The following is an 18356-nucleotide window of genomic DNA, read 5'->3' as shown; positions in this document are numbered from 1 at the left end:
CGTGAAAGGTCCCCTAGCGGTTATAAATGTTTCCTTAGCTGATAGTGAAACGTAAGTGACAGCAGTGCATGTGTGTCACAAAGACTTCAAGCAAAATTGTCAAGTGGAAATAATTTAACAGTAATAATACAGAACAGTCTGTGTGAAAATCAAATTATGAAAATTGATGCTGAAGAAGTGACTTGCTTGTAGTAGGAGTGATAGATCTATTGCTGATTAAGATCAGGGAATAAGTTCCTTTTGTTTTGTTCCATCACAGCTGACTATGCCAATGGACCTCTTACAAATGGTGATGGGGACATCCCTGGAACCACTAAGAGAAGACTGCTAAGTGCTTCAGAAGCAAATGAAAGCCTAGGAGAGGCAAGAGAGGATGAGGAGAGAGAGAAACAGGTGACTACAAAGGAACTGGAGCAAAAACCACATTCACCTTCATCCTCAGAAAGTGGGAATACAAGATCCAGTTTGAGCTCGAAAAGTGAATCGGAATCCAGATCCAGTTCAGATTCTGAATCAAACGCTAGGTCAGATCAGGACTACTTTGATGGAGATCATGACTACAGTAAAGCAGTGCGGACAAAACCTAAAACAAAAAGAAAAATTGAAATTGGAAGAGGGCGAGGAAGAGGGCGGGGGAGGGGTAGAGGGAGGGGGAGGGGACGGGGGAGGGGTAGAGGGAGGGGAAGATGGAAAGGGAGGGGCGGTGGGTATGCAGTGGAAGCCTGCAGGGGCCCTGGTATTAAACGTGCACGGATTACAGATGACGAAGACGAGAGTGACTTTGTTGCACGGTTTAGGAAACAGCCGCGAATTAAAACGAGAAACCAAGGCCGGAGGACTGTACTATACAATGACGATTCTGATAACGACAACTTGGTACACACAGACGATCCGCTGAACCTTGGTACTTCCAGGTCAGGTCGGGTGCGCAAAATGACAGAAAAGGCCAGGGTCAGCCATCTTATGGGTTGGAACTATTGACAAAGATGAATTTCGGAACAATTTTAAAGAGGGAAAAAAATGGAATTTCAAAAATGGCCTTCTACTGCAGGGATTCTATCAGAAGATCTACCAAGCAAATTGTGTGGGAGACTCCACTCACCTTTAATACTGGTGCTTACACATGATGCCAATATGCATTTATTTTGAGACTTTAGATCTCCACACTTTATTGAACAAGGCAAGCCTTATTTTTAGGCCTTAAATTATAGGATCCACCCCAGAGAAAGACACTGCGATTCTGTTGTGTTAAAGGAGCTTCCATCTTCACAGGAGTAGCATGTCTCTTTTTTATCCTGATAAAATATCCTTTTTTTTTTTTTGTGGTGTTTTTGATTTTCCCTGTTTTGTTTTGCTTTTTATTTTTTGTATCATACAAAGGAACAACTCCTTAAAGTGTTTTATATGTTTTGGGCAGTTTGATTCTTCAGACACAGTAATAATTATAACTTTTTGCACAAAATACCAATCCTGATGGCAGCTAAAAAAATGTTTACAGTTTCTTTATCTAATGGAGGATCTTGATGATTTTCATCTTCCCAGGCCAAACATTCATGGACTGTACTTATGTACATTTATACTACAGCTTTTGGGTCTTTATCTGCTTTCTAGTGTTTCTCCATCCGTGTAAAAGAAAGAAAGGATTGGTGCCTTGTAAATATGTATCAAATTTTTGATGTGGTGTCAATGTGCGGTTTAACTTTATTAAAAAAAAAAAAAAAAAAATTATGAAATTTTGGGCAAAAGTTGCTAAGTGCAGCCATTGCCTGCATCTATTTTCTTTTATGTTCTCACATGACTGTAGCTACCATTAAGATCATGCACCAAAGGGTAACTTCAAATATAGAGCTCTCACCTTGAAAGACTAACAGAATCTATATCTAGTAGCTGGGCTAGTTTCCAAATGTTAGATGTAATAGTTTAAGAGGAAAATGATATTTTGGACTTCTAAATCAAAGTGCAACAACCAAAGTTGCAAATGTGAAATATTATATGAAATTCTAGTCATTTCTTATTATATTGGTTCCTGAATGCATTTTCAGAAGCCTAACATGCTAACAACTTTTCCTCCTGCACTGAATTAACTCTGCCTTTGAGGACAGTGCCCTTGTTAATCAGCCAGTCTTCTGAAAAGATCTAGGATGTTCAATCACATTGGACAGACATCTGCTGGGCCTTCCTGGTGCATTGTTTGGAAGGCATGCAGTTGACTTTTCTGTGACACTTATTAGCATGCTCCTCAACACCCCTCTCCATTTAAATACAAGTCATTGTTCTGATTCTTGTCCTTGACAAGGAACATGTTTAGGTTGTTGGACAGCCTTTGCTAAGAACATTTTTCTTTCATATTAGAATACATCGAGCTTCCAGAGAGAAACACATGTAGACTACATTGCATAATGACCTTTGCCAATATCTAGGTTAGATATAGGAAAGAAAACTTGGGAATTAAATCAACTGTATGTTATCTGAGGCCAATGGCAGACCCAAGTATAGAAGTTTCTTCTCAAAGGCCTTGGTTCACAAAGGGTGTCAGGGAGTTTTGCTATTCTTATGGGTGGAAAATTACAGTCTCTTGTACTTTAGTGGGCCACTTGGTTTCAAGATGAAGGGAAGATGCAAAGTCAGCAGCTGATAAAAGAGAACCAGAGAACAAAAAGCTGCCGACATGACAGGGTAAAAACCCACCGAAGGCTTCTATTGTCAGCCCAGTGACTAAGTTAATGTCTTGGGACAAGGGCCTTAGTTACATGGTATTGGTCAGTATTAGGGACAGCAAAAACGAGCCCATTCTCTAATTCCTGGAAATGAAAAGTGGCACAAGGAAGCATTTTTGACTTTGGTTTTTAGACCAAGCATTTACTGTCAACAAACAATCCAAGAAAAATGGGAAGACTGTGCCTAAACAACTACCCCCAAAATATCACACCTTCTGGTATCCTAAATCTCACATCTTGTACAGCAGATATAAATATATAGATTATATATATATTCCCTAAAAACCAAGCCCTTAATTTGGCTTTTTTTCTATATTAGCCTTATATTAGGAAATCTATACTGGAAAACTCCTGTGGAGATGAATCCATTGAACTTAGAATTGTGTCAGTAGTTGCTATGAAATGAAAATAGTTTTTACCCGGTATTATTTCCCCTCAGACACATACTGATTGGAATCCTGAGTGTTTAATATATTAGGATGGTGACTTGGCAGGCATAACTTGGCAAGTCATTGCTACTGTGAGCAAATCACATGCAAGTCTTATTGTAAGGTTCCTCTTGTATATACAAAAGAGATGCTTGCTAATTAATTTGGAAAAAGACATCCTTCTCTATCTCGAGAAATCATGATTTTTTTTTAGATTCTGTTGTAGGCTGAAAACAGATTAATGTGGTTAAAGGTCATCTCGTGTATGCTGTTTTTCCCAGACACAAAATGTTGGAACAAGCTTTTCAAGATGGCTGAATCTTCTTGCTTTTAATGTTTTCTTTTTGTTTTATATATAATGAAATGCTATGAAGATAAGAGTAAGTCAGCACTTCTTACATTATTTGCTCTGATGTGTGCTTTTTTAAAATTTATTTAAATTTTTCCAAGATTTAGACAGCGAAGTATTCTAATTGAAAACATTCATTCCATGGAAACTGGGGAAATGAACACATTTTCTTCTGCATGAGAATTTCTTTGAAGCATGAAATAGCTTCTGAGTTTACATATGTTCTTTATGTGGTTCTGTAGTTTTCCTTTTTTCTCGTATTCAGATACCGGGTTTTAGAAATGCTTCTTTTGTATGGATATACTTTGTTGATGGACTGGTGACTTTTGTTTATGACATGTTATACAGAAGTAGCCTGCTTGGATAAAAGCCTGAAAAGGTGTCAGTCTGAAAGATGCAGCAGTGTTAAATCATGATATGTAATCATGAGTAGGGTTTATATTAAAAACGGCCTGTTTGGCACAAGTGCATTAGTAGATACTTGCAGACTCAATATAAAGGTGTTAGAAAGGTGTCTGAAACATCTTCTGCTAATACATTTCAGGATATTATTCATACCAAACATTGGACATTCCCCAAAATCAAAGTGCACGTTTGCAATTATTTAACAACTTTAAAAAAAAGTTGTTGGAATGATAGCTATAACAAAGATAAACCCATTTCCCATTTGCATTTTTTGTAACTTTTAAAAATCAGGGGAATATTAATATGTGGGAAGAAGGAAGTATAAAGGAGAACATTTGGAATAACATTGTCAAGGTTTATGTAGAAAAAGGGACAAAAATATACAGTACAGAAGGCTGAACATCACATGAGTTTTGAAGCCCCTCCCCTTTTGCAGGCAAAGCTTCTTAATCTTATACCTTCATTCTTTTAACAGTAGTAAATGGTTATGTTTCAAAAGATTCTAGAATTTCTAAATCTTTTTTTAAATATAATTTTTCTTTTCTGTCTTGTAAAATTGTTGGAATCCTCATTTAGGACTTTATTCCCCAAAGACTTTCTCAGATTTTGGCTGCAGCAAAAACCAATGGTGAATAGATCTTGCGTAGGGTTTCAGCATAGCTGGAACAGGCGGATAAAATTATAGTGTTCTATTTTCATTGGTCGAGACACAAACAGTAGCGAAGATACATACACACTCCACTTACAGTGTGTTAAAAAGTTATAGACGATATAAAGGCACATAGGGATAAAAGATTTTATTCTCAAGGATCATGGGTACAGGGAAGTGTTTCTATAATGCACATATTGCAAAGCCACGAGTTATAGAAATGAACAGAGAAGTGGCTTTTCGTGGCTTGATTATATCTTGGTGCCTTTGATGCCATTGACCATTGCGAAAGCAGCTGGTTTTGATATTGGTCTCATCAGCTTGGTTGGAGATAGGTCTATTGCATCATTGCATGGCAGTTTTCAGAGCAGTGCTTACAAGTTCTAAAATCTAATAAAGAAATGTATGTAATGCTTCCTGGAAGGTTTTTATGGGGGTTTTTTAATGGTTACTCAAAGGATTTTTGCTTGATGGTTATAGGACTTATATATATATATATATAGTATAAATATAAATGCTGTAGATATATTCCGATGCACAGATATATATAAAATATGAGCTGGACATGAGAGTTGTAATGGATAATGATGGCCTCAAAGGTTCAAAATAGAACTGACATTATTGTGCCTCAGAGATCAATTTTGGAGCCCAGAGGACCCCAAGCAGCTTTTCCCCCCTGCCAGGGACTCCATTTTTTTTTTTAAATTTGAGGGAGAAGACGACTCTAGAGAGCACTTCCCAGTTTTTGTACCTTGTCAGTAAGTTAATTTGTTTTAATTACTTTAGCCATACTTGCGCTGACTCTGGACAGCATGTTGGTGTATGGTATAAATATGTTGCATGGGACGTGCTTGCAATATCGCATAATGGGGCAATTTCTGCTGGGCTGCAGTTGAGCAGCATTGCATTTCATCAGCAGATTTTAAAAAATACAAAAAACCTCCAGGATTGCTCAGCGTAAATCTATAACTTATTAAAAGAAAAAAACAAACCTGGGATAGCCTTCCTAGGGTTGCCCTTTCCCTTATGTTTGAAAGTGAGAGGAGGAGGAGGATGGGGAGAGTCAGGGAAGGAATGCTGTGAGGCCACTCACTGCATTGGGTGTGTTAACATTATAAATCTTAAGTCCTTTCTTTGCTTATATTCACCCACAACTACTCTTGCTTTCTGGTTTGTTTGTTTTTTGTTTTTGGGTTTTTTTTAACTGTATTCTACCCCTCCTTACTTGAAAGCTCTCGAGGAGACTTGGGAAATGAAGGCAATGTTTTGTATAAAAGGAAGTTTTTAAAGGGAGAGACAGTAGTTTGCATCCATTCATGTGAGTCTCCCTCCTAGAGTGGAAAAATTAGCAATGCTGTCCTTTGGGCATTGTTTTTGTTATCCCATGACCCTTTCAGGCTCAGAATGGCACGTTTTTGTTGCCTACAAATTATTTTAGTTTATTAAACGAGACTTGCTACAACGAGCTCATCACAGGCAGCATTATGAAAAGTCAGCAGGGCCGTAGATTTTAAATTCCGTGCAAAACGGAACAATCAAATTGTAGCGCATGGTTCCCTTTTAGGTGTTGTCCCAGTGGCTGAATCATAAACTCAACGTTTGAGCTGTCTGGGTGCATCTCGCACAAGTGCAATTTTTAAAAAACACAGTTGAGTTTAAAACACAATAATAGATTATAAGAAGGTGATTTTTTTGTTTCCAATATTCACCAAGGATATGAAAAGAAATTGGTTCCATGAAATTGTAAAGAGAAAAAGAGAGAGGCTATAATCACCTGGTTTACAAGGAAACTATCCTCCATGGACTGCTTAATGCTACTTCAGAAATCCCCGCACCAGGAGGGAATATGCTGTGCCCATTCAAAATGTTACATTGTAACCATTATTTAAGAAATATTTTTAGGACGTCTCCCTTCAGTTTCCCTTCATCCATAGAAGCAGCCACTTGAGCTTGAAATGATATTGTGTGTCCACACATATACACACACGCACACACTGCTAGCTATACACACCCACACTGCTAGCTGTTTAGTTTATGCAGTGACATTATAGCCAGTGCACATCAATCAGATTCACTGTGTGTCAGGTTATTTGTGACACTTTACGAACAGCAATTTAAAAGTGAACCTCATTCTCCATTAGAATGGAGCAAATGGTCATAAAAATTTCCATACAGAAAAACAATGGCATTTTTTAATTGCTTTTAAGGAGAGTAATTTTATAATTGTGTGGGCAGGGCCAAAAGTCTGTAACTTTTCCACACAGACTTTATCCTACATTTTCAAAGCAAGCTTACGCACACAAGTTTACTCTGAAAATGCCTGGGTAGCTGCCCTGGTACGCACTCAAAATAACTCATATAATGTTACACTTGCATGCACGTATGTGAGTCCCACCTCCATCCCTCCCCCCCCCCCCCCCCCCCCAGAAAGCCTTTCCCCAGTTTGCATAAAAGTAGGTGGCAGCTGAGGCCTGGGTTAGTTCACAACAGCCATTTATGTACGAAAAACTGTGTTTTATGCACATACAGGGCTTTGAGAATTCACCCCAAATGGACTCTTGTTTGAGAATAGCTTCATTATGAACTTCTGCTGGGCCAGCAGAAGAGTAATCCAAACAGGATTGTGTGTATGGCTTTTAAAGCTCATATACTACAACGCTTTTGGATAATTCTTGTGTTGGTGCCATACTGCAACCCAGAAAAACGGAAGTGTGTCCCACATCACTATGGCCACTAGAACTCTGCATTTTGTGTTTCTAATTCTTAAAAGGGCCGCTTTACTAAATGGCATTCACACATTAATGTACATTAAATGCCTGCTTTAGCACTTCAGTGCGTTGAGATAGCACGGATGTTTCTCCATCAACATGGATATTTGGGTTATAATTTAAAGGAGCAGATTAATATACACAATTATGCTAATCAGCTCATTTAAATTTTACATGACTTGCACCATCAAAGCACCGAGTTAACATGCCGTTAACCTTTTCGTGTTATATGCATGCAGTGTTGCATGTTTTAACACGCTTTATTGCTGCGATTTAATGCAAATGTTCACTTAAGGGCAGAAAGCTGTCAAGGAATAGTACAATAAATGTGGGGCACTGCACAGTTTGGGACCAGTTTAATAAATAGGCTCAAAAAGGATTTAAGAAACAAAAATGTTATTTTTAGTTAAAATAAAAAGCAAGATAGTTCTGTTTGAAAGATTTTTAAAATGACTACTGTAAAACTAATGGATTATTATGTTGGTACTTGATGTGTAATTTACACAGCTCACAAGAGGGTACACTTCCCTTTGTATAAAAGTATTAAAGATCATTTGGGGAGGGGAGAAAGAGAGTAGAGAAAAGACCTTACTTTTCTGTTTTGTTAATTAAGAAAATGAGTCAGAAAGCAAGGAATATGAGAGAAGGAGCATTTTATTTGCTGTATCATGGAGTCTTTGTAGTTTGTGATACCTTTTTAAAGGACCAACCAAAAAAATGTTGATTTTGTTTTTTTAAAAGGTATCACAATCTAGAAAAAAATCTGTTTTTTTTCCAGCACCAATGCAGCCACTAAAATGCTGCATATACTGTAACCTGCAACAATTCAAAGTTGAAGTTAACATGAACCAGTACATACATCATTATTGGGATTATCCTAGGAAACGTGTGTCTTACTCAACCTGCAGTCCAGGGGTACCAAAAAAGCTAATGTGCACTGTTAACGTGTAAAATGCCCTACATAATATAAATGTTGTCTTACACAGTACTGAAAAGCAATAACACCATGGCATCTCAATTTGAAAATATTTTCTGAAGAGTGAATTTTCAAAAGCATTTACACACATAAATGGGCTCTTTGAAAATTTTCCTGGGAATTGTACACATACAAGTACCCATGCAAGCGATTTTCTGTGTAATGCAAAGAGGCATTTCCAGGGATAGAATCGGGGAAGGGAAATAATTTACATGTTTAATTTCATTGTTTGAAAGTATGCACGTAAATGTTCATCTGGGCGTTTACATCTGCTGTCCAGCAGGCGTTAATGTGCTAACATATACATGGTCCCACTAATTTTCAAAGCAGACTTATGTGTGTAAGTGCGCAAGTACTTTGTACATGCGGACTTCAGCCGTACATGGACTGTTATTAAATTGGGCTCTAAGTATATATTTACCAAACAGAAAATGTAATTTTGCTAATAAAAATTTAAATCTTTTTTAATAATATGCCACTATAAACATTCAGAAAAAGTATTTTAGAATGGTGCTGTATTATTTCTGTTGGATATAGGGCAGGTTTTCTTTCTTGTGCAGTCTGTGTTCTTGCAAAACTAATGATGTAAGCAAGGCTTTTATTTCTAGGTTTTTCTGGAGTTTTGTTTATTTTTAAAAGCTCTAAAGGACTCGCTCACATGTGAATAGGTTTCAGGAATTTATGTAATAGTGTAGATGTAGAGTACAGAGTAGAAATCTGTTCTTTATATAGTCACGTGCATTGATCATATCTGTATTTCTCAAAAAATACAAGTGCTGTAAATTGGTAAAATGAAATGCAATCCAGTGCATTATTAAACAAAGCAAATTGAGCTGGTAAAACTGGATAATCGGAAATATTTCCCTATTTTGTCTTCTTTTCATCCACTTATTAAATTATACGAGAGGTTACAGAACTTCTAATAATAAAACTTGTATAATATTGTATGATGAAGAATGAAGGAATCCCTGTTCATGGAGAGCTTAGCACAGTGTTGGGTGGGAGGCAATGCTGAAAACAGCTTCAAATACCCTACTCTGCCTCAGGTTGAGTGGATTTCAAGTGCATTTCATAGGCTGTCCCATAATTCTTGAAGACTTCTATGGATGCTCAATCTCAGTGATTTAGGATTTTCTGGAGAGGGCTCCTCACCTGAAAGAAAAGAAGATGCCACTATTCATTTTTTTTTAATTTTTTTCCTTACATTTTTATATTTTCCCCTCAATATCAGTATTTATAGATGTGACATCTACTGGCGCGCACTCCTTGATACGGAGGCTGTAAAGTTTGCAAACTATCCAGAAAATACCATTTTCTTATTTTAAGTTGTTTCAGTTAATGAACGCAATGGGAGGGGAAGATGGGATGGGAGGGGAAAGATGCCAAGTTAGATTGCATAAGTGTTTTGTTCCATGTTGACATTTGGAAACTGCTCGCTACTACAGAATAAATATCCATTAGTAGTATTGGAAAGCTTAGCAACATTTGGTTCTTGCTGACCGTGAAATACTTAAAAATTCTGAAATTAAAGTTTACATGTATGATTGGTGCTTTTTCTCTGTGGCAAGTGCCATTTCCGTAACAGCGGGCGCATCAGAAACACAAAGGGTATTAGGAAGTGCTTCTGATTCAAGTAGCAGGCATATCAGGGTATTGTAGTAAGAGAGTACAAGACTGTAGTGCAAAAGTAATATTATTAGTACAGAGCTATGTCATGTTTATTTTAATATGTTTGCTTAACGGGATATGTGTGGCCCCCGTGCATTAATCTGGAAAATAGATAACACTAACTCCTCAGCCACAGATAAAACAACAAAGTGTCACATAGTATGGATGGTGCTGAAAAGGGAATTATTCCCCCCCTAAATTCAACCCAAAATGGGATGCTGTGCTGGAGCTGGTGCCCATACAATATGAGCATTACCATCTGCCCCTATACAGAGAGAATTTGCAAGATCATCCCTTAGCGCTTCTATCATGAATGCAAAGGTTATTCTATTCAGGACTGGCAATGTAGTCTCACTTTGGAGATGGTGTAATTTTATACATCTTATGGTACCATAAGATGTAAACATTTCAAGAGGGCAGGATCCATTCATATTCAAAATATGTAGACTGTTTTTGTCATATACCAACTCTTCTGGCCCCTCCTACAATAATAAAAAGGATCAGTTCACATTTGGAGAACAAGAGGACAACTTTTTTTTTTTTTTTTTAAGGACTTGCCTGTCCTTAGCAGACATTATGGTGATTGTTTGATTATGTTATGATTTGTAACTGTGACAGTTATGATGGTGTATTTATACTTTGACTGTTCTCTTTAAGAATGATTAAATGTGATCTGTAGCCACAAACTAATCGTTTTAAATTCTCTATTTCTTTTTTTTTTAAATTTAGTGCAGACTGTGCATTCTATACCTCAGATATAAAACAGTAGTAGATACGTTACAATCCAAGGGAAGATTAGAATAGATGTTATTGTAAAGCTGTATAAACTCCTACATTTCTATATGTTCTTGCTGGTTAAAAACACCAACAAACATACCCCCACTAGTTGATCTGGTAACTCTAGTTTCAGAATGGATTTTAGGGGACGCAGTATCCATAGGCTCACATCCATTATCTCAGGTCCCTTTAAAAGAATACTTCAGGGATTTTTAATGCCACACGATGATGGCAGACCAAATGTAATATTTATATGCAATGAGATGGTAGTTTTTGTACTGTACAAATGTAAATTTGGAAAGACTTTTATCATGATTTTTTTTGAGTCACTTGTAATGTAGAATGTTTTCATTTTCCATTTGTGGGATTGTCTTAATAAAAAGATGAAACTTTTGCTTGATTTTTGTATTTGTTGCTGATTTAGAAATGTCTAGATGAGGTTAATTCCTGTTAAGTGGACAGAAAGCATTGTAGCACCTTTAGTTTCAGTAAATAAATTTTAAGTGGATGTCACTAAATTTGTGGATTATTTTATTTATTTATTTTTTCATAATCTGCTTGCCCTGGCCTGTTTCTTTCCATCTACAAAAGTAGTTGTGAGTTGTATCCCATCTAAAACTTCATACTGCACAGGGTCAAAGAATCATGCCCTCAACTGATCAGTCAACCATAAAGTACATTACACAGCCCAGGAGTATGGTTCTGCCTTGTTTGTTTGTTTGTTTTTTAACAGCTGACTGAACGATATAACCATTGTAACATCAGTAGGACTGTAATTCCCCTAAAAAAAAAAAAAGTGTTTTTAGTTTTGAATTTTATGCAGCATTATGAGAATGAGACCTGTAGTATACACTATTATGGCAATGCATGTAATGGTAGCTAGCTGTTTCCTGTTGTGAAATAACATTTAACACACATCTCCTACTGTCAGATCCAGTCAGCCTAAACAGCAATGTGCTCTAATACTATGATTGTAGAACTACTTACTGGGGAATTCTGCACAATTATGCCATGCAGAATTTGTGCAATATTCCCCTCCTGCACAGAATTTTGACATTGTTTGCAGATTTGGACTGTGGGTTGGTGGGTGGACAACAATCTAGGTATAGCTGCTTGGCGTTGCCCATGCAGTGGCAGGAAAGCAGTGTGAGTGTGAACTATGCGCACCAGAAGGAAGGGGGCTGTAAGAAGTCAGCATTGAGCCAAGCAGGTTGGAGGGACAGGGTGCATGTGAAAGCCGTAGATGGTTTTTGGTTCAGCATCCACTACACCAATAGTTGAGAAGGGCAGTATCAGCTGCATGAGGCTAGAGGGAGCTGGCAATATCAGAGTTGACCATTACCATGGCAGCTTCAGCATACAACAGTGAGTATGACTTTGTTGAGAGAGCAGAGGGGGCAGGCCTACGAGTTACAGGGAGAGAAAAAGAGCAGAGGGGCTCTTTTTCTTAGGGCAGGGTTGGCCAATTCCAGTCCTTGAGAGCCACAAGCAGGACTGGTTTTTAGGATATCCACAATGAATATGCATAAGATAGATTTGCATGCACTGCCTCCATTGTATGCAAATCTATTTCATACATATTCATTGTGGAGATCCTGAAAACCAGTCCTTTTTGTGACTCTCGATGACTGAAATTGGCCATCCCTGCTTTATGGGGTGATCGAGAGAGAGAGGGGGAGATCATGGAAGGAATCGGGCCTTTGGGGGACTAGAAGGGAGAGTGTGGAGTGGGTCAGGCCTGGGAGGAGGGGGAAGGGAGAAAGCAAGAGTGTATAGCTCAGGGCTTTGCTCTGGGGAGGTGGGGGTGGGAAGACAGCTTTAGTAAGGAATCAGGCCCCGGGGGGGGGGGGGGGGGGGGGGGGGGAGAGAGCACAGAGGAGACAGAGAGCAAGCAGCATAAATTTTACTAAATCAAATTAAAAAAATTAAATCAGGCAGGATGGAGAACAGAGGAGGTCAATAGGAGGAGAGGAGAGGTTGTCATGCTAGGTTGGGAAGGTGGTGGCTGGAGATAGTGGAGGAAGTTGAACCCCTGGGGTTAGGGAGAGAGACAGTAGAGGGTGGAGGGGTTCAGGCTTGAGAGGAATCGAGTAAAAAGACTAAGTATGAGGGGCAGGGCTCAGGTTTAGGGGAGTAAAAATGGAAGGGATGACCTTAAGATCTATTGCAGTGTACTTCTAGTGTAATTCAGTTAAAAAATATTAATAGTTCTGCATCTTTGAGAATAACTGTTTTCTGTATTGGATTTTTAATTAATTACCTCTATATTCATCAAAATGCGATAATTTTCACGTAGAGAAAGAGAGAGACTTTCATATTAGTCAACTAGGTAAATCACTATAAAAGGGCCAGCTAGTAACTAGAGGTGAGGTTTAGGTGGTGTTTTAGGGTTTTGGGGCCAGTTTTACATGTAGAGTGAGACATACAAACAGCACAGTAGACCTCTGTGAAGATTTAACGTGATTTGGAGTGAGGAAAGTCAAACTAAGATGAGATTACTTAGGTGTTCTCTCACCCTAGCTTGATAGTATCCTGGCCAGGAAGCCACATCATCATTTCCTTTCTCACCAAATCCTGCTCCCCACTAAGAATTAGATCTAAAATAGCTCCCTCTCTCATTAGTTCCTGAACCAATTGTTTCATAAAGCTTTAATTTATTCTATTTATTTAAAAGCTTTTTTAGACCGGTATTCGTGGGTACATCATATCTGTTTACAGAGAACTTGAACGTGGTACAAAGAACAGGGTGCGACAAAACTTGGAAATTGGAGGGAGTAACATATTTGATTAACAATGAACTTGACTGGGGAGTAGGAGAGGGAGAAGAAGAATTGGAGGAGGAGGGAACAAATGTTATAGGGGAGGAAGGGTAAGCTTGATAGAGAATAGCGGGAATTAATGCAGGAGAAGAGGGAGAAGTCTGGGGGTACGAAGAGAGGAGGAGAGGGGGAATGGTATAGAGGGTAAGGGAGAAGGCTGGGGGGGCAAGGAAGAGGGAGAAATACAATATAGGGAAGGGCAAGGGTAATAAGTAGAGTGAGCTGTTAGAGCATAAGGATGGCAGGGGGTGAAATGTATACGTTATTATAGCATACAGGGGGTAGGATGAGAGGAAAAATATAATGTACATTATTCAGGGATGCAGATGGGGCAATGATGGTAGGGGATATATATACAGCATATATCATATAGAGGGTAGGATAAGAGGAAAAATATAATGTACATTATTCAGGGAGACGGAGTGGGGCAATGATGGTAGGAGATATATATTCAGAACAATATTAGAGCAAGTACATTACAAGGGTGAATAGAGAGCATTATTATAGTATATACAGCATATTATAGCATACAGAAGGTAGGAAAAGGGGGAATATATAATGCATATTATTCAGGATGCAGATTGAGGTGAAGCTGGGAGGGGGTATATATACATATCTTTAATAGACAAGTGTATTACTTGGGCATAACCATAGAGGTAAAGCGGAGAGGGAGTATATAATACACATCATTAATAAAGCAGGTGCATTACTCGGGCATAAACAGGGCATTAATGGAGTAGGTACAGGACATTATTAGAGCATATATGTTGGACGAGGGAGGGGTGTGTGGCTATGGTGGAGGGGGGGAGATGGTGTATGGGGAGTGCTTGTTTATGAAATTGGGTGGGTGTGTGGGGGGTGCAAGTTATTCAGGGAAAGCTTGCTTAAAGAGCCAGGTTTTTAGCTTTTTTTTTTTAAAGTTTTGGGTGGATGGCTCTAGTCGAAGGTCTGGGGGCATGGTGTTCCAGAGGGTGGGTCCTGCAATCAAGAGGGCCCGCTCTTTAGTTGAGTTAAGGCGGACGATTTTAGGAGAGGGGTTGTGCAGGGTTCCTAGATATGCTGATCTAGTTGGGCGATTTGGAGTAGAGAAGCAAAGGTTGTTGTCAAGCCAATGTATGTTACAATTGTGTATGGTTTTGTGTATAATAGAAAAAGTCTTGTATAGGATTCGAAAGGATATAGGGAGCCAGTGGAGTTCTTTGAGGATAGGGGTGATATGTTCTGTTTTGCGGGTATTAGTTAGTATTCTAGTGGCGGCATTTTGCAGCATTTGGAATGGTTTAAGGGTTGAGGTGGGGAGGCCTAGAAGCAGGGAGTTGCAGTAGTTGATTTTTGAGAAGATTGTGGCTTGAAGAACTGTGCGGAAATCGTGAAGATGAAGGAGGGGTTTCAGTTTTTTAAGGACATGGAGTTTGACGAAGCAGTCTTTCAGGGTTGCGTTGATAAATTTTTTTTAGGTTCATATGGTTATTGATGGTTATACCAAGGTTGTGTGCATTTTGCTGGAAGGAGGTCGAGGGGGGGAGGGGGCTGTTAATGGGTGAGTGTGCTGTGTTATTGAGTGTCGAGATTATGATGAGCTCGGTTTTTGCTGTGTTAAGGGCAAGGTAAAGGTTGGTGAGAAGGCGGTTTATTTCATTGTGGCAGTTTTCCCAAGTCTTGAGAGATTTGGAGAGAGATTCTTGGATAGGAATGAGGATTTGGACATCGTCCGCATAGATGAAGTGGGGGAGGATGAGGTCTGAAAGAAGTTGGCAGAGGGGCAGGAGGTAAATGTTGAAGAGGGTGGATGAGAGGGAGGAATCTTGGGAAACGCCGTGGTTAAATTAGGCGGGTGAGGATTCTGAGTTTCCAATCTTCACTATGTATTGTCTGTCTTCAAGATACATTGAACCAATGTAGGGCTGTTCCTGAAATGCCAATTTCTGTGAGGCGGCTGAGTAGGATGTTGTGGTTAATGGTATCGAAGGCGGAGGAGATGTCAAGTAGGGCGAGTATGTAGGAGTGGCCATAGTCTAGTCCTTTGAGTATGGTGTCTGTGAGGGAGAGTAGGAGGGTTTCCGTACTGAAGAACTTACGTAAACCAAATTGTGAGATGAATAAGATGTTGTGGTTTCCTAGGTGTTCTGTGAGCTGGGTGTTGACAAATTTTTCCTTTACTTTGGCGAGGAAGGGTAGGTTGGATATGGGCCAATAATTGGATGAGTCAGTGGGGTCGAGATTGGGTTTTTTTTAGGATTGGTTTTACTACTGCCTGCTTTAATGATTGAGGGACTTTGCCGCGGGAAAAGGAGTTGATTATCTCAACCAGGGGCTTGGCGATAGTACTTGGGATAGATAAAAGGGATTTGTTGGGGATGGTGTCGGAAGGGTGTGAGGAGGGCTTTAGTTTCTTTAGAACGGATTCAATTTCTGAGGCGGATGTTGTGTCAAGAGAGTCTAGGATGGTGATGTGATTCATAGGAGGATAGTGTGGGAGGGGGGTGGGTATAGGGAAGTGTATCAGTATTTTTGCAATTTTGTCATGGAAGAACCGGGCGAGTTCTTCACATTTAATTTTGGAGTCCTCATCATGGTGGGGGTGGGGAGTGATATTTTGGTGAGGACAGCTACAAATGTGAATAGGGCTTTGGGGTTGTATTGGTAGTTATGGGCTTTGGGGTTGTATTGGTAGTTCAGCATAGTTTCCGCCCCGGGGGGGATCGTGGAACCACTTCAATTACAAAGAAGAAGAGGTCAGAAATGGTGTGCGAGTGCTGGGCCCAGTGCTCAACCAGGAGCGCGATAGGCTAATTCATGCGGACTCTAATTCAACTAGTGTGGTCTCCATATCTTCAGCTATACATAAACCCTGTGGTAATTGTTCTATTTGCAGTCATACGGCACCCCTTTCGTCATTCACACACCCGGTTACACAAAATTATTTTTCCTTAAGATCTGTTTCTGATTGCACCACACATGGAGTTGTATATATCATTAAGTGTCCATGTCCTCTGCTGAACGTTGGGAAAACGTCAAGAATGGTTAAAATGCGTATGATTGAGCATTGTTCCAATATTCGGAATGCCCGAGAAATTGAACCCCTGGTGGAGCACTGGGCCCAGCACTCGCACACCATTTCTGACCTCTTCTTCTTTGTAATTGAAGTGGTTCCACGATCCCCCCGGGGCGGAAACTATGCTGAATAACTCAGTCGGAGAGAACAAAGGTGAATCTTCTTATTAGACACGGTGATCCCTAAGGGTTTAAATCGAGAGTTGGAATGGTATTTATTCACGTAACTATTGGGGCTTTGAGTGACACCCGTTGATTTGACTGCTAGTTACGCTTCAGGGATGGGGGCTCTTTTGATTGGCCCCCCGGAACCACATGACCGGTTCACCTGCATTCGCGCCAACTCTGTTGGGTTCAAATACCTGTCTGTTCTAAGGTTCTATGCACTCCCTGCCAAGTTTAAAATTTTCTGCACTCAGGTAGGTTGAACCTGTATATATTTGATATGTTTTGAAGTTCCTGTTGGCATTAAGTCTATTGTTTTGTCCTGATCCTTTATGTTCTTTTACAGCTTTACTTGTGAAACGCGTGTTCCCTCCCGATGCAGCCCTTGGCGAAACACGGGACCGTGTTGGGGGACGCTTATAAGATGTCTGTACTGTAAGTCAGTGGAGTTGCCGTACTAAACAATAAAAGAAATTGACTTTCAAATCTGTCATTGAATCAGATTGATTGGGACTCAATATAGAAGGTCTGCACTTTCATTGGGATACTATTGGCTGAAGTGCAGCGGATGCCCTGTTGTGTTTTGGTGGTAATTAAAATTCCCCATCATTACTGCACTACCAATTTGGTTAGCTTCATTAATTTTTCTTAGCATTTCATCATCTGTTTTATCATTTTGGCCAGGTGGGCCGTAGTATACTCCTATTGCTTTACTCTTTCCTATCACACATGGGATTTCTACCCATAAAGATTCTATTGTGCATTTAGTCTCTTGCAGGATCTTTATCCTGTTAGACTGTATGCCACCCCAGACATAAAGCCCCACTCCCCCACCAAGTTGCTCCTTCCTATCATTGCGATAAAATTTGTACCTTGATATAGCATTGGACTAAATCAGCAATCCCAAGTTATTGGAACATTGCACACATTTTTCCATCGAAATCTTTAGTTTGTATTCTAAAATGTGCATGGCGCATGCAAGGCCCAGCCGCGCACGTAACCCCCAGATTTTACGTGTGTGTGTGGGGGAGGGGGTTTGAAAATTTGGTTGTAAAAGTTCAGCTGGACTTCTGCAAATGCTAGTACCTTGTAAGGCATCAATTCCAGTTGCCAATAATCTATCTCAATGCATCTTTTGTCATCCTGACCATCTGGTTGGCTTGCCTCTGTTTGGCTGCTGAGTGGAAAGGTGCTGGGTCCATTGTCCGAAAGAATAGTATCAGGCAATCCATGTATTGCAAAAAGTTGACAAAGCTCTAATCACAACTAGGGATATCATTTATGAATAATAAAATGACATTTCTAGTTGTGATTAGTGCTTTTTGTTGGCTGTGAGAGTGCTAGAATTGGGCTGAGAGGGGATGGGCGTGCAGAGAACAGAATCTGGCGCAAACACTCAATAACAGCTTGTGATCAGTGTCAATGAATTTCTTTGTACCAGCACTGATTGTGAGCACTTCCTTGTCAACTTAGCCATGATTCATTTTAGCTGATCTTAAAGATCCAAAGAAGAAAGCAATGGGGCCTCCCAAGAGTTCTCAAGAGGGTAATAACAAATGGGGAAGCATCAGAAGTGAGAAT

The 18356-nt window shown here is 39.6% G+C and overlaps 1 protein-coding gene across 1 annotated transcript in view; it reads left to right on the top strand.

The window, feature by feature from the left end:
- Positions 1 to 11137, top strand: part of BRWD3 (bromodomain and WD repeat domain containing 3) — a 278367-nt gene extending 267230 nt beyond the window's left edge. The window contains exon 41 of the mRNA XM_029607930.1: positions 260 to 11137. Coding sequence (XP_029463790.1) covers positions 260 to 981 — 722 coding nt within the window. The 3' untranslated portion in view covers positions 982 to 11137. The remainder of the gene's footprint in view (positions 1 to 259) is intronic.
- The last annotated feature ends 7219 nt before the right edge of the window (positions 11138 to 18356 follow it).

The sequence above is a fragment of the Rhinatrema bivittatum genome, chromosome 6, assembly GCF_901001135.1.
Source record: "Rhinatrema bivittatum chromosome 6, aRhiBiv1.1, whole genome shotgun sequence".
Lineage (NCBI taxonomy): Eukaryota > Metazoa > Chordata > Amphibia > Gymnophiona > Rhinatrematidae > Rhinatrema > Rhinatrema bivittatum.
This window is presented reverse-complemented; position numbering and strand designations above follow the sequence as displayed.